The following is a 23497-nucleotide window of genomic DNA, read 5'->3' on the forward strand; positions in this document are numbered from 1 at the left end:
ACATAGTCTCTCAAGGCATCTACTACTTAAACATAATAAAATTTTTAACATAAAAGTAACTCCAGTGGAGCAGATACCCTCTGGAGTTGCAAACAGGAATGCTCTTTTAAACAGGAAAGAAACATTTTGGATATATCGTTTGGGAACATTATTTCCAAATGGATTGAATGATATCATAGAGAGAGTTTAAAGGATTTTTTTTTTTTTTTCTTTTGATTTTCTTTTCTTCTTGTGTTTTTTTTCCCTTTGATATATATATTTTTATTTATTTATTTATTTATTTTTTCTCTCTTTCTTGCATCAATGTTAACAAGGCTGTATCAATCAGTGGGTGTTTTCCTGAATTTGGTCCACACCCCAAATCAAGTTTCTGAGACTGGGATAAAAGGTGTGATACTATATATAAGTGTAATTGAATTTTATACTAGTAGGATTTGTACTGTGTTTTTATGATACCTGAAGAAGGATATATACTGTATCCGAAACGCGTTGTATCTCTTCTATTTTAAGTTATGAAATAAAAAAATATGAAATATCATCTTTGAATGTGAGTCCTGGGAAGCGCTGCCATTCATGGGCTGGATGTGCTTTTCTTGAACTACTCATCCTGTGTGAGCCTTACTCTGGCTCTCTCACTTGGATCCACCCGAGGCAAGCTGCAAGCCCTGTATATTGAAAAGTATCTCAGAGGGAATTTGGAGGATACACGATCTAAAGCGATTTTAGTCTTTTATCAGGTGAGTGCATAAAATTGTGCACCCTTTAAAGACTATAATATTGTGTTTACGCACTTAGGGCGCCGCGATTTGTCTGTTCTTCTCTCCCAAACAGGGTTTTTTTGTAAGATGTTTTTCAAGCATGTTTTGATAATGCTGGATGGGTGCATCCCTTTCCAGGGGAGAAAGTGAGTCAGCCGCCAGAGCCTAGGGGTACTCGGTGCAAGGTCCGGTCGTCGTTAAAGGGGTGGTCACGGTGGCTGCGACCCGGTCCGTGGCCCTGGACGCCCAAGCAAAATGGATAGCTTTTAAAGGGAATTGTAAAGCAATAAATATTTGTGACCCCACCTGTGGTTCTCAGTCAGATCAACGTGATCAACGCTGCTTAAAGGGGTCCTATGGGGCGATGGTGCTGCAGCAAAGATGGTGTAACTTCCCACAGGTGAAGCGGGATCTCCAGGGCTCCCGGGGTGTTTGGCCAGAGTGGTGTGGTGCCAGAATAAACAAAGGACATGGGGTTGTAATGTCTTTACCTGGTTTACTGGTTGAATCAGGCCACAGTCCAGGGTAACAGCAACAGGTGGTGATGTGGTCCGGCCGGCCTGGAGGCAATGGTGGATCCCTCTCCCAAGTGAGGTTCATAAGCCTTCCTGCTCACGTTGGTATGCAAGGTCTTTGCTGCCTGTGGCTCCCTGACAAAGTCCTCTCCTGTCCTGGGACAGTTACCCATATGGTGGGCAGTGTGAGCCTTTTTATAGGGCCTCTATCATGACCCGGGCTCTTCGTGTACTGCTGCACCTTCAGGTGTGGGTGCGGGCAAATTACATAAAGGCCTTTGCCCTCCGTTTCTGCTGTGCGACTTGGAGTACAACATGGCCTCGAGCTCCTGGTGCCCGGTTTCTGTGCTTCAGCTCAGAGGGTGCCCGGTCACAGTTCCCTTCTAAGCCCTTTCCTTCTCCTTTGCTCCTTTCCTCAGATACTCACTACATTCCAACCCTTCAGGTTATCTTCTGTTCCTGAAGCTGCATCTCACACGTGGCTGCACGGCCCCACTCTCTGCTTTCACTCCTCTCTCTTCCACTTCTGCAACCAACTGACTAACTCCTCCTCCAAACCAGACTAAATAAATCTGGGGGAAGCTCCCCTGAATTTGGATTCAGAGCTCCCCCTTCTGTCCTGGATTCAGAATGTGTTGCGTGTAGGTGCTTTACCTGGTAAAGGAAATCCTCCTTGCCTCCAAGCATGACATTTCCCTCCCCAAAGGGAAGGCAACATCACTGTAACAACCGGTTACCTGGGGTGTTACAAAAGCAACTGGCAAAATTTAGTTTTGTATCGTGGATCGAACAGACTGGCAACCCAGTAGTCAGCACTATTTTGAATCATAAATATACGGATAGCAATCATGTTGCATATAGTGCTGCAAGAAGGCACTCATGGGTCGGTCTCTTTCATGAGGTCCAAGTCCACAGTGTGTTGGTGGCGGATAGCACTTAAGCTTTCTTCCTCCATCCCCTCCCAGCAACCACGGACTACAAAGAGAGAATAATTATCCTCTTCATTTCCTAACTGTTGTGTGTCGTGTTTCCTTCATCTCTTCCTTCTCATCCTTTTCCTCATCCTTTTTCATTTGTTCCTCCCATGGTAACCACCTGTGAGACGACAGACCTGAAATTATAGATATTGTTAACCTTAAAGGCATCCTCCTCTGCTTCCTCTTTTCCCTCAGAACAACCACCACCTCCTCATACAGACTATTTAAAGTGTACTCCAGCACAGATGACATTAATAGTGATGCTGATGACAGCATCGTCAGCGCTCACCATCTTAGCCATTTTGAAAACGTGCAAAAGTGTACAGAAGTCCTTCATCTGTGTCTCAGCGCTGCTGCCACAGTCATTGCAACATGTGCAGAGTTGAATTCCACAGTGTGGTCACAATGCATATCAACCAGTTGAGCCGTAGTCCGAAAGATCTCTATACCAACTTAAGTGTAATGAAGGAAATGGGCACACAACATCATCGGTTTCTGCAGCAGCACATTCAGGCTGGGACAATAGCGTAGAAATTGCTGTACCATCTAGTTGAGGATGCGATCCATGCAAGGCACGTGTGTGAGGTTGCCCTGGTGTAGGTCTGCCTCCAGGTTTTCACCGTTATTGCACATGGCCTTCCCTGGCTTCAGGTTGAGTGTAGACAGCCATTGCTCAAACTCTTGATATGGATGACTGAAATCTTAAAGGCATATTAATTTAAACACTCTGATTGCAGAGAGCACTGGCTGCGCAGTATGGAGGTGGGTGGGATTCTCTGTGCAGTGTTGGAATGTGGAAGGCAGAGGTTGAGGGCGCAGGTGGAGTCCCAAGAGGAGGTGGAGGAGGTAGAATCACTTGAGGAAGTGTTAGATACAGAGGTTTGTTCAGCAAGCACTGGGGATTCCAAGACTTGGGACACCTTAGGGTACCGTCACACTATACGATTTACCAACGATCACGACCAGCGATACGACCTGGCCGTGATCGTTGGTAAGTCGTAGTGTGGTGGCTGGAGAGCTGTCACACAGACAGCTCTCCAGCGACCAACGATGCCGAGGTCCCCGGGTAACCAGGGTAAACATCGGGTTACTAAGCGCAGGACCGCGCTTAGTAACCCGATGTTTACCCTGGTTACCAGCGTAAAAAAAAACAAACAGTACATACTTACATCCCGGTGTCTGTCCCTTGCCGTCTGCTTCCCGCACTCACTGACTGCCGGCCGTAAAGTGAAAGCACAGCACAGCGGTGACGTCACCGCTGTGCTCTGCTTTCACTTTACGGCCGGCACTCAGTGAGTGCGGCAAGCAGACGGCAAGGGACCTGACGGACACCGGAATGTAAGTATGTACTGTTTGTTTTTTTTTAACATTTACGCTGGTAACCAGGGTAAACATCGGGTTACTAAGCGCGGCCCTGCGCTTAGTAACCCGATGTTTACCCTGATTACAAGCGAACGTATCGCTAGATCGGTGTCACACACACCGATCCAGCGATGACAGCGGGAGATCCAGCGATGAAAGAATGTTCCAAACGATCTGCTACGACATACGATTCTCAGCAGGATCCCTGATCGCTGCTGCGTGTCAGACACAGCGATATCGTATGGATATCGCTGGAACGTCACGAATCGTACCGTCGTAGCGACAAAAGTGCCACTGTGTGACGGTACCCTTAGTGTCTAATTCCTTACTTCTCCAACCCCCAATGTGTACTAATTTAGTTCTCCAACCCCTGTTGTCTATTAATGTAATTCTCCATGTTCTGGTGTGAATTTGTTTTGTTCTCCAACCCCAGCTGTTAAGTAGTTTAGTTCTCCAACCCCTGTTGTCTAGTAGTTTATTTATTCATCTTATGGTGTGTAGTGGTTTAGTTCTCCAACCCCTGTTGTCTATTAGTTCAGTTATCCATTTTATGGTGTGTGTAGTGGTTTAGTTCTCCAACCCCAGCTGTTCAGTAGTTTAGTTCTCCAACTCCTGTTGTCAAATAGTTTAGTTATCAATCTTATAGTGTGTAGTGGTTTAATTCTCTAACCCTAGCTCTTTAGTACTTTAGTTCTCCAACCCCTGTTGCCTAGTAGTTTAGTTATCTTTCTTATGGTGTGTATTGGTTTTGTTCTCCATCTCCAAGCCCCATAAAAGCCTTTGGGATTGCAAGACTTTTGGAGCAGCCACCACAGCCACCAGAAACACTCAGTACCCAGTCAGCAAGGCATATCGCCCCTGTCCATGCTTGCTCATCCAGGTATCAGTGTTGAAATGCACCCTGGCAAAAATAGAATTTTTCAGGGATTGGGTGATGTTGTATGTGACATGCTATTGTACCGTAGGCACATCTTTCTTAGAGAAGTAATGGTGACTGGGCAACTGGTACTGGGGGACTGTGACGACCATCAGCTTTCAGAAATCATCTGTATCCACAAGGTGGAAAGGCTGCATCTCCATTGCCAACAGATTGGAATGGCCATGAAATTATCACAGAGATCACAGGCCGTGAGTCACGCTGAAACAACCTCTGTGATTTTGTATTGAAGAGCTCTCAGCTAGCCCCTATCTTCCAGACAATGACACGATTGGGTGACGATTAACTGACGAGGCCGCAGACTGTTAACAATAATTTGTTCTCGGAAAAATAATTGTGAGCGTTCGACATATCCTCCTCCGGATTAGAACGCATGTAATATGTGTATATCCTGCCTTTCACTCATTGCTAACTTCATGATAACCCCACACTCCTTGCTGCCACTAGCAATCCTGTTTTTAAAAGTTATAAATATAGATCCATTGGATGCCATTTTTCTTTTGAGGTTCACACCATCAGTGTCTTCCATCCCTTCTGAGTAGCAGTCATATACTGACCCTCAGGCTCACCCACTAACTTCCTTGACCACTTTTCTGTTTTGCTTCCACGCTTCATGTCCTCAGAATTGCCAACACTTATCCTGGGAGATTTCAACAGCCAACCTCCCCAACCACATCCCAGCTTTTATGTCTGATAACTCAGACATAATGTCCTAGATAACTCACTTCTTATCCTTTCTCCCCCATGAAATTAGAAGTATAACCACAACTTAGACATTTGAAGGTGCTCCATAAAAACACATCTCTTTAGGGTGGCCTATCACTTTCTTTAATCAAAGTCCTTTTTATTTATAGCCTATTCTCTACTTCTCTGAACATAATTCACCATCAAACTCAACTGTATTCAAAAGCCATGTTCAGCCTTTAAGTACCCCCCATTTCCTCAAGATCGTTGGACCATCATTGTAAATAATCATCTTTACTTTGTGTCAACCCAATCTTATGGTAGATTGTAAGCGTTGAAGAGCAGGGTCATAATTATTTTTGCTTTAACTGTGTGAATATCATAAACTTTGTAACTTTTAACTCTTCTATATGAACTGCTGACTTGTAAAGCTCTGCGGAATATGTTTACAATATATAAATAAAGGTTATTATTATTAGTAGATTGAAGATGGTGAAGTTCATTCTCTTAGCTTTGCCATGTTTAGGAGGAAACAATCTTTTACGTGAGCACAACTGCACAAATGAGGGCTCACTGCTGTGCTGACACAGGGTGGAGTAAGGTGAACATGGCAAGCTGTGGGACTGTGAGAAAGGTGCAGGCGGAGATGTTATTATGGATTGAGAAAGATGGGGTGTGCTTGGTATCTAACATCAGTCAAAAACAGCAGGCATGCCCACTTCCATACCAGATGAAAGGCTCTCAGTCACCCCAACTGTAGGAGGTAAACAAGTGAAGGTTCTTCGACCAGAGACCTATGTGACAACACTTACCATGGTGAGGGAGGAGAAAGTATCAGAAAATGCAGTTGATGGGGTAGAAAGGCCCAATAGTCTGCATTTTAGCATAGTGAGATTCCCAGATTAATGCATGTTGATTGTGCATGTGCCAGTTCATGCATGTAGTTGTCAAAGTTGTTGTGAATTCTGTGGCTGAATTTACTCCTGTGGTCACAAGTGGTACTGCAGCCTCTGGGCTTCCTCCCTCAGGTGTTCTGGTGAGCTCGTTGGCTGCCTTGTTATTTAACTCCGCCTGATTCTGTCTTCCTTGCTCCTTGTCAATGTTCCAGTGTTGGATCTGAGCTCCTGGATCTTTCCTGTGGCCTGCTGCTCTGCTTAGATAAGTGCTTCTTTGCTTTTGTTGCTGTTTTTTCTGTCCAGCTTGTCTATTCGTTTTTGCTGGAAGCTCTGAGACGCAAAGGGTGTACCGCCGTGCCGTTAGTTCGGCACGGTGGGTCTTTTTGCCCCCTTTGCGTGGTTTTTGCTTTAGGGTTTTTTGTAGACTGCATAGTTCTCTTTGCTATCCTCGCTCTTTCTAGAATATCGGGCCTCAATTTGCTGAATCTATTTCATCCCTACGTTTTGTCTTTTCATCTTGCTAACAGTCATTATATGTGGGGGGCTGCCTTTTCCTTTAGGGTATTTCTCTGAGGCAAGTCAGGCTTGTATTTCTATCTTCAGGCTAGTCAGCTCCTCAGGCTGTGCCGAGTTGCATAGGTAGTGACAGGCGCAATCCACAGCTGCCTTTAGTTGTGTTAGGATAGGTTCAGGTATTGCGGTCTACAGAGATTCCACGTCTCAGAGCTCGTTCTATTGTTTTTGGGTTATTGTCAGATCACTGTATGTGCTCTGATTGCTGCACACTGTGTTACTGGATTGCCTGCATAACACAAAGTATTGCATTTTTTAACTCTATGCATTTTTGTTATTTTTGGCTGTCTGAAAAAAGAGCCAAGTTAGGCAACTGCAGACCCATGAACACTGCTGGCCACTGACTGAGTTGGGGCTGAGTGTGCATTGTTTGTCATGGTTGCATAATTCTGTGTCTGCGGGAAGCCGCAATTTGACCTCATCTTTCTCCTCCCCCTCATGTGCTAAGATAGTCAGCTGTGAGCCTCTGAGTTTACAAAAAGTGGAATCTACTACCTCATCGTCATCCTCTGTTCTCCCACTCCTCACACTGAGTGTCACCCTCCTCCACTTCCTGCCCTGACAGCACAATACAGTATGCGTGAGCCTCAAGTATCTGAGTCTCATCAGGATCACCTTTACCCTTGGGGTTAATGTCTGTTGATGAGGGTTTTGTTTCTGCTTTCATCTGGCCCTGGATCAAACTAAAGAAAAAGTGGGCATCAGTGCAGATGATTTCCTCTTCTTGACTCTGTGAATCTTTGGAGTACACTTCTGATGCCCATGGAATAGATTGTGTGAACAGATCTGCAGACTTGGCCATCTGTTGTTCCCTACTGCCAGTTGTTCATATGGAGAGTTGTGACTTGGGGGTAAACAAGGGTATTTGGAGTGCCACCTCTGAGGACTGTACTGTGTGTGATGTTAAGGTGAAGGAAGAGTAGAAGCTGCTTCATGCAGGGGTTACTATATACAGGAGCACATTTTTAAAAATGAGCGCGTTAATGACTTTCAAAGACGTAGCGGCTTGTAATTGGTCGCGTGGCCGCGACCAATCACAAGCCCCTACGTCTTTGAAAGCCATTAACGCGCTCATTTTTAAAAATGAGCGCGTTAATAGCTTGTGGTGACGTCGCGGCTTGTGATTGGTCGCGTGGCCGCAACCAATCACAAGCCGCTACGTCTTTGAAAGTCATTAACGCGCTCATTTTTAAAAATGAGCGCGTTAATAGCTTGTGGTGACGTCGCGGCTTGTGATTGGTCGCGTGGCGGTCACATGGGCGGCCCGTGACCAATCAGAAGCCGGGACGTGATTCTCAGGTCCTAAAAGCGCTGATTTTGAACAACGAAGCCTGCCGGTTACCCGCGCTGAGTCCAGGGGCCGCCGGAGAGGTAAATATATCAATATTTTTTATTTTAATTCTTTATTTTACACATCTCTATGTATCCGATACCGATACCCGATACCACAAAAGTATCGGATCTCGGTATCGGAATTCCAATACCGCAAGTATCGGCCGATACCCGATACTTGCGGTATCGGAATGCTCAACACTAGTTACCACCGATCAGAACCTCCACCCCGGTATTTCCCACGCTGTCATAATAAATTATATTGCAATCAGTATACTGCTGACCCTGATGGTCCTCTAAAATGTGATGGCCGCTTAATGGCCCTGAAAAAAAATTACTTTCAGAGTTCCTCCTTCATAAATAAAACAGGATTTCTCTGATCCTGTCTCACACACCACATGGAAAGATATAGTATTCAAATGCTAAAATTATATTTCCTGTAGAATGTTTTTTTTACTATTGAAAGCAATGCAAACATGCAAAAAAAATGCAGAAAAAAACAGCCCAAGGAGTGGAGGAGCATTTTCATTATTTTAGTTATTTTGCCTTATATACAAGTCATTATCATGGAAAGAATGCTACATTTTTTTCCAGTCAAATCCATTCTAACTGCAGTTTTGTATGTTTTATTGTAGTCCGTAAAAGTGGTGCAATACTCTGGCAACATTGTTCCCTGCAGCGTTCTGGGATTCAGAGATGCTTCCTTATACTGTTCCCATACCATTTCAGTGCTGTTTCCATCATATTCAGCAAATTTTAGACTCCTTCCAGACCTCCAGACGTGCCTCCCGGACAATACTCAAGTTTCCCCTTGACTTCCATTATACTCACTACTCGGGGCGTGAGCATTTTCGTGATCGCTCATCATCATCACTAATAATTGTACATCTAAAAAAATTCAAACTTGTGGCCATCATTGATGTAAGAACAGGAGTTAAAAGTTCAGAGCAGAAATGAACTCAAGATGCAGTTCAAGAGGGCCAGTCCAAAAAAGAGAAATCATTGATGAACCTGCACCACTTGATCACATGGCATTTAAAATGGTCCAAATGTTGCACGTGTGTCATATCCCACCACCCCAAAAATAGGTTGGTGTAGGAGGGGGTACAACGAGCATCCATGGCTGTGCCAGAGAGTTGTTTAAAGTAGGTCCGGTCAAAAAGAAACTAATTGTTCTTGAGTACAAATTATAAAAGTTCCAAAAGAAGCAGATTATGTGCACTATTGGAATCAACTGTTTGATCTAGAAAGAATTTTGTTTCTTGTAAGCCCATCTGATGCGGTATTCTGATATAAAGGGACTCCACGTCCAGTGTCACCAGTACAGTTCCTGGCAGGAAAGTGATATTTTCTGAGGTTTCAAATAAATGCACCGCATCTCTTATATGCAAGTCCAGCATGATCACCATTGGTTGCAGATAGTAGTCCACATATTCACAGATTCGTTCACTGAGGCCACCAATTCCGTCCATGATGTGACTGCCAGGGGAATTGGGTGTCACTCACAGTGTAGGAAAGACTAAGGGTAGCATTAAGAAATAAGGAGCAGGGAACCCAGCACTAGGAAAGGGGGAGTGGAGACACCTAGGTAGACATAATGTCACACTGTCTTCCCTAAGTGTCCCTATATAGGTTCCGCATATGTCACTAAGCAGGATACTATTAATATCAGCCCGCAGCTGACTTCCTAGCATTTGCTGGTTATTAATTATAAGGAAACCATATATCATTTTATGGGGGGGGGGGTCCCATACAGCCTCCACACAAAATAGCTGAAGAGTGGAAATGGATGTCTGACATTTGTGTTGTTCCCCCGAGACATTGAGGACTCCACAAAAATGATGAGTAGTGATGACACCATAATCAGACCAATGATACCTCTTCTGTGCCTACTTAAACAGTCACAGATGACAATTTACCATGAAGCTTTGCATGCAAACCAGGTTGAGATGGAGGAAGACATGAGACAGGGAGATAATACACAGCCCAACCTCCTCTCATCTGCTCTGCATGCATTGTGTAAGGAGGAGGTGGAGGCTGAGGAGAATGAGGAACAGGAGGCTAGTACCCACACAAGCTTGTCCTGTCCATCTTATGTGGATGGGCTGAGGATGGGAATGAGGAGGAACAGATGGAGGAGGAGGAGGAAGAGGAGGAGAGTAGACATCATGGTGGATACAAGGAAGTGTTGGAAGTAGAGACTTTGGCACATATAGCAGACTTTATATACCACTGCCTTTTCCTTGACCCTTTCATTACATTCATCTGGACCAAGAAAGAGTATGAGTTGTTCACCCTGCTAGACCCATGCTTCACGGAGAACATTGCATCTTTCCTTCCTCAGGCAAAGAGGTCTTCTATAATGGTGCTATAACAGAAGATAATTGTGGAAAATATGTTGAAAAAATACCCATCAGACAATTCAGCAGGGGGGCAAGCTTTTTTGCCCTATCAAGGAGGAGATGTGAAGGAGGCACACACGAGGTACAGTAGAGTCAGGGGTTCACTGTCAAAGGCCTTGGCCAATTTCTTTAATCCTTTTATTAATCCTTTTTAAATCTTGCCTTATGTACAAGTCAATATAAAGGAAAGAATGTTTCTTGACATTTTTTTCCTGTAAACTCCAATTTTATGTCAATTTTAAATGTTTTATTGTCAGCCCTTAAAGTCAAATAAAAATGTGACACCATTGTTCTCAGCAGTGATCTGGGAGTCATACATGCTGTTAGGGTTGGCGGAACACACCGAATATATTTATTAGATGAGATAGGTGCATTCGCAACCCGGGATCCACCATGCAGGAAAGAACCTGCTGCTAAGTAAGGCGGTGAAGTAAATTAGTATAAACGAACTCTGTTATTTCACAGAGCCCATAGTAAAGAGAACACTGTGCCCTGTTTAGCTCACAGGCAACACAGCTGAGTAGAGTCATGCAGTCCCAACCAAACACGCTGCTCCTCTCCGGTGGAGCCGGAATTTTAATGGCTATTAGCCAGCCCTGAATTCACTTATGAGAAACTCCTCGCTGGAGGTGCCAGCATTCTAGGGGCTTATTTCAGCCGGGTCCCTGACTGCATACACACAATAACTCCTCGCCGGTGGTGCCAGCATTCTAGGGGCTTATTTCAGCCGGGTCCCTGACCACACACACGACCACACTGGTGCTGAGCTCTTACATATTTGATACTAGCGCATGGCCGTGTGGTCATGAGAACCTTTTATAGATGCAGCAACTTCAGGACCTTCCTAGAAAGACCAATGGAAGGCTGCCACAGAACTTGATCAGGTCTTACCCTGGGCATGCTCAGTGTGTGCAAAGCAGGACTTAGTCCCAGAAAAGCCCGCTCGCCGCAGACCATGAGAAAGTGTTGCTCTTCCCTTATTATCCCGTCTTCAAGCACCCCTATCTCCAGTTTATCATGTATCTTTCCATCATCAGTATTTGCACATCCAGATCTGTTCTTCTGTGTGAGTAAACTTGGTGCCAATGCTTCCAGCTGCCACACATCCGCGAGTCATAGATTGGGGACCCCTGGTCCAGTTGGTCAAGGTGCCCATGCCACTGTGTATCCCTGTCCACTGCGAAAGAAACAAAAATGCACAATAGATTTTTGAAAATTAGAACTGGACCAAGAAGCAATGTAAGAAAGTGAATTCTGGGAACGGTCTTTTAAACATTTGTCATTTACTCTACCTAGGGAAGAAGCAAAACCTGGATGTACCAAGGAAAGAAAGCAAACTATCAGAGGCAGTGTAAAAATATGGATAACATTTTGCTGGGAACCCTTAAGCCCTGGTATTTACAGTGACTAGTAAAAGGGTAACAATTTTTTGAACTTTCACCATACATTACTGCTTCGAACGCGAGACTACCATCATTTTATAGACAATCATCTTGGCTATCTCATACATACATTTGGCATGCAACTATTTAGCATATGATTAGTTATGCAGATTCTGTTTTGCTCCTAACAGTCAATATTTTAATTATCGGTGTTAGTATTTTTGCAAATCCACCTTGGCTTTCAACACTGTCTGAATCCTTTTGGGCTTCTTGCTCTCTATCAGATTCAAGCATGTCTCGACCAAAAGCTGATCCCAGGTCTCTTCTATGCATTCTCAAAGTTGGTGCAAACTGGTTCACTCACTTGGGTATCTACTGTATGTTGATTTTTTCTTCAACTCTACCCACAAGTGTTGGATTGGGTTGATGTCTGGGGACTGTGGTGCCAATCCACCTTTACTTCAATTAACCATTTCTTAGCCAATCTCGATGTAATCTTCGGGGTGATTGTTCTGCTCAGACACTATGTTGCCCTAGTACTAGAGTGTATGAGGCAACTAATCCTGTGGGATAAGCACATATAACTCAGCATTGAGACAAGTAGCTATCCTGGTCAAGTATCTAACGCCTTTGGCTGTGAAACAATCCCATATCATCAGGCTTCCTCCATCAAACTTGACAGTTCATTCAATTTCTCGATCTGTTAGCCCCTTTTTCCCTTATTTTTTCCAGACCCATTTGCACACATCAGAGTCTTGACTATTGACTTTTGTCTTATCTCTCCTAACCACCCTTTTCCAGTCTTCCACTGTCCACTTTTTGCAGCTTTTTGATGCTTATTATGACAACATAGAAGTTGAAGCTTCTTCAGCTTTTTTCAAGCCACTTTTTCAGATTTATGTAATGTGCATTACAGAGTGCTTGCATGGTCACCTGTGATCTCACTATTACGAAGCATACAAGCCATATCCACTGCCGTATTTGTATTGCCCGAACTGATATATCTTGTGATAAGCCAACTTCTTGTCTCCAATATTTTGCCTAGACAGCCACCTCTTGGGTTATGAATGGATGAAAGGACTTCACTTCGTATTCTTCTAACTGTCATGGCACTCATATGATGCAGTTTGGTGATTTTCTTGGCTGAGAGACTGCTATAGATGAGGAGGATGATGCTGCTTCTCTTTTCTTTTAAAATCTTCATGGGTGCTCCTCAAATTGAAGCAGTGACCTTTTGCTTGAGAATCAACCAAAAAGCACACTAAGCTATTAGGGAATGTGAGAACAGGTTGTAATTTGTGGTATACAAGAAGAAAAAGATTTTTCCATCACCAGGTGAAAAACAGTAAGGCCATGTTCACACAGTGCGTTTTTTACCGCGGAACCGCGGCGGTTTTGCCGCTGCGGTTCCGCAGCTGTTTTCCATGCAGGGTACAGTACACTGTACCCTATGGAAAACAGGACACACTGTGCACATGGTCCGGAAATTGTAAAAAAAAAGCCGCGCTGAATAGCTCCCGGAAAAAAGAAGGAGCATGTCAATTCTTCTTCCTGAACCGCAGCGGTTCTGCACCCATAGACCTCCATTGTGAGGTCAAAATCGCAGTAAAACACGCAGATCAAAAATATATCTGCGTGTTTTACTGCGGTTTGATGTGCAGAACCGCTGCTGCAGGAAGTTCGGGGAAGCAGGCGGAAGTGCGTGGGCGGAAGTCCGTGGGCGGCGTGTGTGGTCCCGACTGTATCACGAAGAGACTGTCACTATGGAGGCATACCGTCGCATGGGGATCGATGTCGGACGTCTGATTGATTTGGTAAGTCTGTGTGTCCGTCCCCATGCGACGATATGCCTCTATTGTGCTAAGTCGCCGTATCGGACTACTACTCCCATCCGGTATTTAGGATGGGAGAGTTGTCCCTGTGTCCGGCGACTTAGCACAATACTAAAGTTCACACCAAACACAAACACACAATACACAAACATGACACACAGTACAGTACATACAACACATAACATAGAGTATATACTCACCATACACCACACTTGTAGGCGAAGCCCTCGATCCTCAATGAAAAAATCCCAAAATAATAAAGCAAATCCATACTCCCTGTCCGCAGAATCCATAACCGAGTGTCCCACGCCGATCTCCTGCTCTCCGGTGATACACTGCCAGGAGCGAAGCTCCTAGCAGTGTATCGCGTACTGTCCCGGAGCTCAATGGCGCCGGCGTCTCGGTTAACGGCAGTACAGCTGCGTTGAACTTTCCCACGCAGCACTGCCGTTAAGCGAGAGTACCGGGGTCAATGACCGCCGGTAAACTCGCTCGCGCATGCGCAGTAACACACCGACAGGAACTATGGCTCCTGTCAGTGTGTTTCTGCAGCCATGGAGAGCAGACACATCTCTGGATGTGTCTGTTCTCCATGGAAGATCTTCGTGGGACCCTCGATGGATTTCTGCGGACAGGGCCAGGGAGTATGAATTTGTTTTTTTGTTTTGCCTTTTTTTCAGGTCGAGGGTCTTCAGGATGGATTGAGCGTGCAATAAAAGAATTGTCAAAAAGTGTGTGTATTTATTTCATTAAAATATTTTTTCTAGTGTTTGTGTTTTTTTTTTTAACCCTTTCATTGGCTTAATAATGGATAGGCGTCTCATTGATGCCTCTCCATTATTAACCGGGCTTAATGCCACCTTACAATAGCAAGGTGGCATTAACCCCTCATTACCCCATATCCCACCGCTACACAGGAGTGGGAAGAGAGGGGCTAAGTGCCGGAATTGGCGCATCTTTTTGATGCGCCTTTTCCGGGGCGGCTGCGGGCTTATATTTGTAGCCAGGGGGGGGCAAATATCCATGGCCCCTTTCCTAGGCTGTGAATATAAGCCCACGGCTGTCTGCGTAGCCTTTCTGGCCTAAAAATATAGGGGGACCCCAACACGTTTTTTTTTCGGGGCCCCCTATATTTTAGTGCCAGAAAGGCTACGCAGACAGCCGTGGGCTTATATTCATAGCCTGGGAACAGCCATGGGTATTTTAACCCCTTCCCGGGCGTCAAATATTGGCCCACAGCTGTCTGCTTAGCCTTTCTGGCCTAAAAATATAGGGGGACCCCAACACATTTTTTTTTTTCGGGTCACCCTATATTTTAGTGCCAGAAAGGCTACGCAGACAGCTGTGGGTTAATATTCATAGCCTGGGAACAGCCATGGGTATTTTAACCCCTTCCCGGGCGTCAAATATTGGCCCACAGCTGTCTGCTTAGCCTTTCTGGCCTAAAAATATAGGGGGACCCCAACACATTTTTTTTTTTTAGGGGGGTCCACATATATTATAGTAAACCTTATTAGGATTAATAATTGATCGGCGTCTTATTGACGCCTCGCCATTACTAACCGTGCTTAATGCCACCTTACAATAGCTTTAGGGGTAGGGTTAGGGTTAGGATCCCTGTAGGGTTAGGGTTAGGATCCCTGTAGGGTTAGGGTTAGGATCCCTGTAGGGTTAGGGTTAGGGTTAGGATCGCTTTAGGGTTAGGGTTAGGGTTAGGATCCCTTTAGGGTTAGGATCCCTGTAGGGTTAGGGTTAGGATCCCTTTAGGGTTAGGGTTAGGATCCCTGTAGGGTTAGGGTTAGGGTTAGGATCCCTTTAGGGTTAGGGTTAGGGTTAGGATCCCTGTAGGGTTAGGGTTAGGGTTAGGATCCCTTTAGGGTTAGGGTTAGGGTTAGGATCCCTGTAGGGTTAGGGTTAGGGTTAGGATCCCTGTAGGGTTAGGGTTAGGATCCCTGTAGGGTTAGGGTTAGGGTTAGGATCCCTGTAGGGTTAGGGTTAGGGTTAGGATCCCTTTAGGGTTAGGGTTAGGGTTAGGATCCCTTTAGGGTTAGGGTTAGGGTTAGGATCCCTGTAGGGTTAGGGTTAGGGTTAGGATCCCTGTAGGGTTAGGGTTAGGGTTAGGATCCCTTTAGGGTTAGGGTTAGGATCCCTGTAGGGTTAGGGTTAGGGTTAGGATCCCTTTAGGGTTAGGGTTAGGATCCCTGTAGGGTTAGGGTTAGGGTTAGGATCCCTGTAGGGTTAGGGTTAGGGTTAGGATCCCTGTAGGGTTAGGGTTAGGGTTAGGATCCCTTTAGGGTTAGGGTTAGGGTTAGGATCCCTGTAGGGTTAGGGTTAGGGTTAGGATCCCTTTAGGGTTAGGGTTAGGATCCCTGTAGGGTTAGGGTTAGGATCCCTGTAGGGTTAGGGTTAGGATCCCTTTTGTGGTTGTGTTATGTTTAGGATCCCTTTTGGGGTAGAGTGCTTAGGGTTATGAGCCCTAACCCTACCCTAACTATTTCAGTTTATAGTGTGTTTTTTAATGAATGTTGTTGATTGTCGCACGAACCACTCAGGATTGACGGCGACAGAGCTAGTGATAAAACAACTGCACACAAGCGTTTTTATTGGTGTTTGTGTTTTCAGTTTGTGCTTGTGTTCAGTTATTAGGGGTTACTTTGAAATATTTCCAGCAATTGTGTAACATTACTTGGTCGCGCTATAGATTATGAGATGACACTATTGTATTTATTGTAGGTTCGGGATTATCCGGCCTTGTGGGACCCAGCCGATGAATCCTACAAGGATAAATATTTCCGGGAACTAGCCTGGACCAAAATTGTACGAGACCTTATCCCAGATTGGGACAAGTATCCAGGGAGTACACAGCAGCAAATTGGTAATTTTAATTAAATTTATTTAGTAAACCTTGAGTATATTAAAAATATAATTTGTTTAGATCTCACAAAAAATGTTGTTGTATTTTGTAACCTTTTTTTGGTAGATAACGATGTGAGGAAACGTTGGCGCTCAATCAGAGACCGTTTCACGAAGTTCCTGAACGAATGTTCTAAGAGTGGCTCTTCGCCGAGCAAAAGTAAATTTCCATTTAGCGAAGAGCTGCAGTTTCTTGTGTCCAGTAGGACATTGAGAAAGTAAGTTAAAATCCACTCCACATGATTATTTAAATATAATATGTTGTGCGAAAAATTGATGTTTTTTTTTTCTCCAACAGGACGGAAGGAAACATGTCGGTAGCTGATTTGGAGGACAGCGACAAAGAGGATGGAGCAGGCAGTTCCTCTGGAGTGGGAGGGACCATCTCTACCTCCACTCCCACAGCTTCTGCTGAAACAGCATCCACTTCAGCAGCTGCTGCATCAACATCTAGTTCAGCAGCTGCTGAAGCATCTGATTCCGCAGAAGCTGTGAGAGTGGAGAAGAGAGCTGTCTATCCGGTGGCAGCAGAGAAAAAAAAAACAAAAACAAAGAAAAACCAAGATGACCAAACTGTCCAAATCGCTTGCGACACGTTAGATCTATTAAAAAAATCTAGTTCTGATGACCACTGCGACTCCTTCGCACTAACTGTGGCAAGAAAAACACGCTCCCTGCCACCGGATAGACAATCTCTTTTCATGTCCATGGTCCAGATGTCCCTCACTGCTCTGGAGGACCCTGCTCTGATATCTCCATACAATGAAGTTCTGATGGGGGTGTTGGGACTTTTCAGGCCCCGACACCGAACACCGGAAACACCAGCTACCAGACCCCAGTATTTGGCCCACAGCCAAGTTACTTCTGGAGATAGAGGAAGTTCGCAGCATATGGGGGGAGCACCATATCAATCAGAGGGATCAAATTTCCTCTATTCTCCAGAATATACTTTTCTGAATTGAACATGGGCAAAAATTTTCAGTGGCACCGAGTTTTTTTTGGTTTGTTTTTTAGCTCCAGTTGCCGGTTGGCTTTGAAAGGGGCTTTTTTTTGGTTTTTTCTAATTGAAAAATCTTTTGTAAATATTGCAAAGAATTTGTGTTCTTTTAAATATATTATATTTCAAACATAATATTCTCTTCTTTATTACAATACGGTCAAGGCCGCTATCCTGGGTTTATGGGCTATCAATTAGTGGTTTATGTGTTGATGTGTTAACAATTGTATACGTCATACTGCTATTATTTTCATAAAACACCAAATTTTTTGTAGCCAAAAAAAACAAAAAAAAACTAATTACACCCAAATAGATTTTTTATTGATATTACAATCAATTATTTAACACAGTTTTTTTGGTAACATGAAACAAAAAATTTTTTTTTCAAACTTTTGTGTTGGTTGCTGGCGTTTCTCATTCTTCGGGATGTTGTCAAAACTGTTATCAGCGATGTCGGCAACATTTCTGGGGGGGTCAGTGTAGATGCATCCTTCTCTGCTGGTCAGGCTGCTCAACACCAGCACAGGAGTATTGCCAGTGCACGGCACCTTCAGGACTCATAAAGTAGTCAGTGAAGGATTCTCTCACACGCACACCAGAGTTGGACGGCCTACCCAGACCCCCGTTGTCAACTGGATTAAATACTGGCTGCTGGTACTCCACATCAACGTCAGTGTTGTACTCACGAGCATAGTTGTGGAGTACACAGCAAGCCTTTATCACAGCATCAACGGTGTCTGTGTCCAACTGAATGGCAGTGTGAAAGATCCTCCACTGACTAGTCATGGTCCCAAAGGTGCATTCCACATATCTGCGTGCACGACTCAGCCGATAATTAAAAATCCTCCGTCGGGCATCCAGTCCCCTTCGTGGGTATGGGCGCAGCAGGGTTGTCGTTAAGGGAAACGCCTCATCCGATACCATCACGAACGGCACTGGATGTGTGGAACCCGGCAAAGGTCGTGGGGCTGGGAGCGTGCCGCCATCTCGAAGAATTTGCATCCCAATCTGTGACGTTCGCAACACCCGAGAATCCCCAGTACTACCATAGGCACCAACGTCAATGGCAACAAATTTGTAATGGGCATCAGCCACCGCCATCAGGACCACTGAAAAATACTTCTTATAATTAAAGAAGCGTGATCCTGATCGTGGTGGCTGCTGAACCCGAACATGTTTACCATCGACTGCACCTATGCAGTTTGGGAAATTGGCCACAGACTGAAAGCCTGCTGCAACCTGCAGCCAAGTCTCCTCGGTTGGGGAAGGCATCACCATGGGCTGCAACTTCTGCCAGATGACGGTACATGTACACCTCACAATGTTAGAGATGGTAGATTTACCAACTCTAAATTGGAGGTGCAGGGATGTATAGCTCTCTCCTGTGGCCAAAAATCTGAAAAGAAACAAAAAAGAAAATTAGAAATGTCACACAAAAAGGTAATTACAACATGTCACAAGTTAAGGCCGCTATTATATGCGTCCAGCACCATTCAATAATGCTGGCATTAACACCCAGCACAACACAAAGGGTGTAAAAAACATTAATAAAAGGCCTGATGGGACTTGTGCACACACGCATGCGAGATATGACCAAGTGTTGCATGGTAATCCCCGGACCTGCTGCATGCACTCCGTTGTGGAGCGTGCGGCTCCATGTATTGGTATGTGGGTGCAGACTCCGCTCCAGAGTGCAGGCGGCAGAGCCGGGGTTTACCATGCAACACTCGCCCGTATCTCACGTGTGTGTGTGTATGTGTGCCCCCTGTCCAACAAGAGGACTGGGTGGGTTTAATCACACATACTGGACACACACACAAGTAAAATACAGACCTAACAACATTCCCCCAAAAAATTGTTACTTACCGCAAGGTGATGAGCAGCCTTTCTTCAGCAGAGATGGACTTCCTCATTACCGTGTCTTGCAGTGTTAAATGGGGTGCCAGGATGGTAAGCAGTCTGTCAAAGGCAATAATTGGTAACCGACAAAACGATATAAATTTTTCAGGATATCTGAAAATTGCAAAAGAACAACAAAAAAGGGTTACTTCACAAGTATTGCTAGCCAAAAAAGGTAAATTAGTCATTCTATATATTTCTACTTACCTCCTCAAATCATTGTACAGCACGTGAAAGTGCCCCTTCTCAGTTCGGTCTTCTACAAGCGGGTGCACCCACAATCGTTTCTGCACACGTCTTCTCTGCCGCCGCTAAATAGAAAAATAAAAAAATATTTCGTAAACACAACAATTAGAAAAATATATCAAACATGCAAGGAAAACAATGTCGATTATGTAAGGATACGTGTCCACATTCAGGAAGGCCCACCCCATTCTAGTACGCAATGATGCCAGATGTGTTCATTGTACAAATCCAGCATCATCACACCCGACGTATAGGGTCCTCTTTTATTCATTGCGGAGCCGCAGTTTCACAACAAGGAACACAGACATGCTGTGATCATAAAAGACGCGCAGCATGTCCGGAGTCGCAGGGCTGACGGATGACACACAGTGGACACGTGATTTCATGACATCACCTCCAGTATGCTGACATGTGGACGCTGCATGTTTGGCGCTGCGGCCACACGCAGCGCCAAACATACAACGTTTCCAGAATGTGGACAAGTACCCATAACCCAATATATAAAACAAACAGACATCTGCTTACCTGACATGCATGTCGATTCAAAATTAGAAGCATCAACCCCAGGATCGCAATCCGGTGTGGCGTGCGGAGCTGGATCCGTGGGCTGTCATCTGGACGACGCTCTGCACGTCCACTCATTTTGATGTGTAAGTTCCAAAATGGAGGATGGAAGAAGAAAAGGGTTGGACAAGGAAATGACATCATTTTTTTTTTTTTCCCCCCCACTGCAGTAAACTTTATTTCTGTCAAACACAGACAATCTGCAGACAAAACTGCATCAAAAAACGCACTAAAAAACGCACTAAAAAACGCACCAAAAAACGCACCAAAAACGCACCAAAAACGCACCAAAAAACGCACCTGCGTTTTCTGCAGAGACCTGCGGTTTCAGTCAGGAAAAAAAAAGGATGGAAATCCTGAACGTGTGAACATAGCCTAACAATGTAATGACATGACAATAATCTGTAGAACTAATCATATGCTAAATAGTTGCAAGTCAAATTTATGTATGAGACAGCTAAGATGATTGCCTATAATATGGTGGCAGTCTCACGTTTGAAGCAGTAGTGAATGGTGAGATATGGCGCCTGAAAGTCAAAAGTTCAAAACATTTTTATCCTTTTGCTTGTTAGTGTATGTGGATGTTTCTTTGAATGACTTAATTTATCATTATTCTAGACCAAGCTACAATCCTTCAATGGTATTCTGCCTGTGGCTTCTTTCAGCAAGATAATGTGTGCAAAAAATGTTCAAGAATCATTTAGGAAAATGACAAAGAGTTTCAAAAAAACTGAAAAAAATATTTGAAATAAGGTAATAAAACCAACAAAAACAACCTTATATCCCAATGATATTACCGATAAAATATATCCTTTTATTAGTCACTTTAAAACCATGAAATAAACACAATCAACATGCAGACAACAGTGCTCACTAAATATTCCTAACACTTTACCCTGATTGAAACTGCCTATCAGTGGAGGTTGGCACCCTGACAATAAATACGAGATTGGTGCCCCCGCTCCTCAGTGGCTTCCCCTACATCTCCTAAAAGCACCCTGAACTGGTGTCTCAGATAGACCACCATTTAAACACCACAGGAAAATGGAGAAAGACAGGGATTACCAAGGGAAAAATGATGAGTGGTAAATGGCAATGCTAGATAAGTGTTTAAGGGTGAATGACACAATAACAAATTTAGCTTTATTCCCCATCCTTTGTTGCAGGGTTCACAAAATTTTTGTGATCATTAATAATATCAATAATACTTTCTCATTTATACTTTATATTTATCATAACATCTATGTCTCCCCTTAAGTAATTTGTGAGCGCAGTTTAATTTTATAATAGTTTTGCTGGCAATAGTGGTGTGTCCTTTACTCTCATTGGTTTAGCAGGTTGGTGACACTTTATTATGACAATATCTGTTTGTGTTCCAAGCTGGAACGCATCTCACCAACAGCTGATGATCTGTTTCTGCTCCTACACAGGCAGGTTGCATTGTATCAGACACTGACATGTGCAGCGTTGCACTACCTCGTGGTTGAGTACCTATTGTTGAGTGATTGCTCCGGTCCCATTTTAATGGTTATTAAATTCTACCTCTGTCATTTCAAGGAAGTATCTCCCCTTTTACCTAAAGGCTCATCTATATATTTAAGGGAGACATAGAATCCCAGAGTGTCTATCAGCCATATCCTCCTTCTTCTTCTCTTGCTTCCTCAAACTCAATGTGGACAAAACCAAACTAATTAGCTTTCCTCCATCTCGCACATCTTCCCTACCTGATCTATCTATCACAATAAATGAATTCACAATTTCCCCGTCCCGGTAATCTGCTGCCTCGGAGTAACCCTTGACTCTGCCCTGTCCTTTAAACCGCAGATCCAAGCTCTCGCCACCTCCTGTCGCCTCCAGCTCAAAATTATTTCCAGAATCCGTCCTTTCCTCACCCCTCACTCTACCGAAATGCTTGTGCATGCCTTATTTATCTCCCATCTTGACTACTGCAACATCCTCCTTTGTGGCCTACCTTCGTGGTTGAGATGATATGCTTCCGGACATGCATAGTTGTGTTAGGAAGTATATCTGCGGTCCAGGTGACACGCACACTGACTTGACTTCTGGCTCAGTGGTTCATGTAGGTATGTCTATCAATGAGCAATCGCTATATTTGAAAGGCACCATTAGAAGAGAAATCTAGGGGTTTAAAATGGACAGAGTACCTATTATTGAGTGATTGCTCTGGTCCCATTTTAATGGTTATTAAATTCTACCTCTGTCTTTTCAAGGAAGTACCTCCACTTTTGGCTTAGGGCTCATCTATATATTTAGGGGAGAAATAGTTGGTCTCCATGCAGCATCCATGTCTCTGAGCCTCCTGATTATCCTAATTGGTGAAACGAGTTGAGGCATGTTTGGACATCATATATGATGAGTACCTTTTTTCACTTACTGTTATCATTATGATATAGTATATAACACCAGTTCTCAATCTACGCTGTGTGTTATTTTGTTTTCATTTTGCCTTAAGTCGGTTAACATGGCCACCCTTTAGGTCTATCGCATGGCTAGTCTGTGAAGGTATTAGTTAATCTTCAGGGATTTTTAGGGTGGGCCGCCGTTGAGCTGGGGCGCCATATCCACTGAACATTAGGGTGCCAATCCCCATCTAGGCAATATCTTACATCAGTAGGGAAGGGTTTAGTGAGGTACTACATGTGTTTGTGCACTTTTGCACTTTGTTATTGTGTTATTCACCCTTCCACACTTATCTACCATTGCCTTGTGCCACTCATGACTATTCCCTTTGCAATCCCTGTTTTTCTCCATTTTCCTGTGGTGTTTAAATGGAGACACCAGATCAGGGTGCATTTAGGAGATTTAGGGACAACCGTCGAGGAGCGCGGCGCCAATCGAGTATTGTTTGTCAGGATGCCAACCTCTGCTGACAGGCAGTTTTAATCAGGCTAAAGTGTTAGGGTTATTTAGTCAGCATGGTTGTCTGCATGTTCATTGTGTTTATTTCATGGTTTGAAAATGACAAAGAGTTCAAAGTACTGACTTGACCTTCAAAGCTATCAGAACTCCATCAAGTATAGCATATACTGTGTGAGGTACTGGTAATACAAATTAATCCATGGAGTCACCTTCTTACCACTTAGCACTTAAAAGACCTGCTGCTATTTTGGCGCCATATGCCATACGACACATTCAAAGGTCTTTTGGCGCTTACACCTCAATGGGTCAAAGTTTTTGGCAGAGGACTGAAACAAAATTTGCCAATAT

The 23497-nt window shown here is 44.2% G+C and overlaps 1 protein-coding gene across 1 annotated transcript; it reads right to left on the reverse strand.

The window, feature by feature from the left end:
* Positions 1–17864: 17864 nt before the first annotated feature.
* Positions 17865–20623, reverse strand: LOC138676742 (uncharacterized). Its single transcript, XM_069766317.1, has 4 exons — positions 20231–20623; positions 19667–19770; positions 19427–19573; positions 17865–18956 (listed from the first exon to the last, which is right to left on the reverse strand). The coding sequence occupies exons 1-4, from the start codon at positions 20411–20413 to the stop codon at positions 18035–18037; spliced, it is 1356 nt and encodes a 451-aa protein (XP_069622418.1). The 5' UTR covers positions 20414–20623; the 3' UTR covers positions 17865–18034.
* Between the last annotated feature and the right edge of the window lie 2874 nt (positions 20624–23497).

Source organism: Ranitomeya imitator, chromosome 1 (genome assembly GCF_032444005.1).
Source record: "Ranitomeya imitator isolate aRanImi1 chromosome 1, aRanImi1.pri, whole genome shotgun sequence".
In the NCBI taxonomy this organism is placed as follows: domain Eukaryota; kingdom Metazoa; phylum Chordata; class Amphibia; order Anura; family Dendrobatidae; genus Ranitomeya; species Ranitomeya imitator.

What these genes read in the sequence shown, in the direction of transcription:
- LOC138676742 (XM_069766317.1), bottom strand. Translation starts at nt 20,413, where the DNA reads ATGATGTCATTTCCTTGTCCAACCCTTTTCTTCTTCCATCCTCCATTT. An exon ending in TGAATCGACATGCATGTCAG is followed by an intron (nt 19,771 to 20,230) that starts GTAAGCAGATGT and finishes TTTTCTATTTAG; the next exon opens with CGGCGGCAGAGAAGACGTGT. An exon ending in AGGCTGCTCATCACCTTGCG is followed by an intron (nt 18,957 to 19,426) that starts GTAAGTAACAAT and finishes GTTTCTTTTCAG; the next exon opens with ATTTTTGGCCACAGGAGAGA.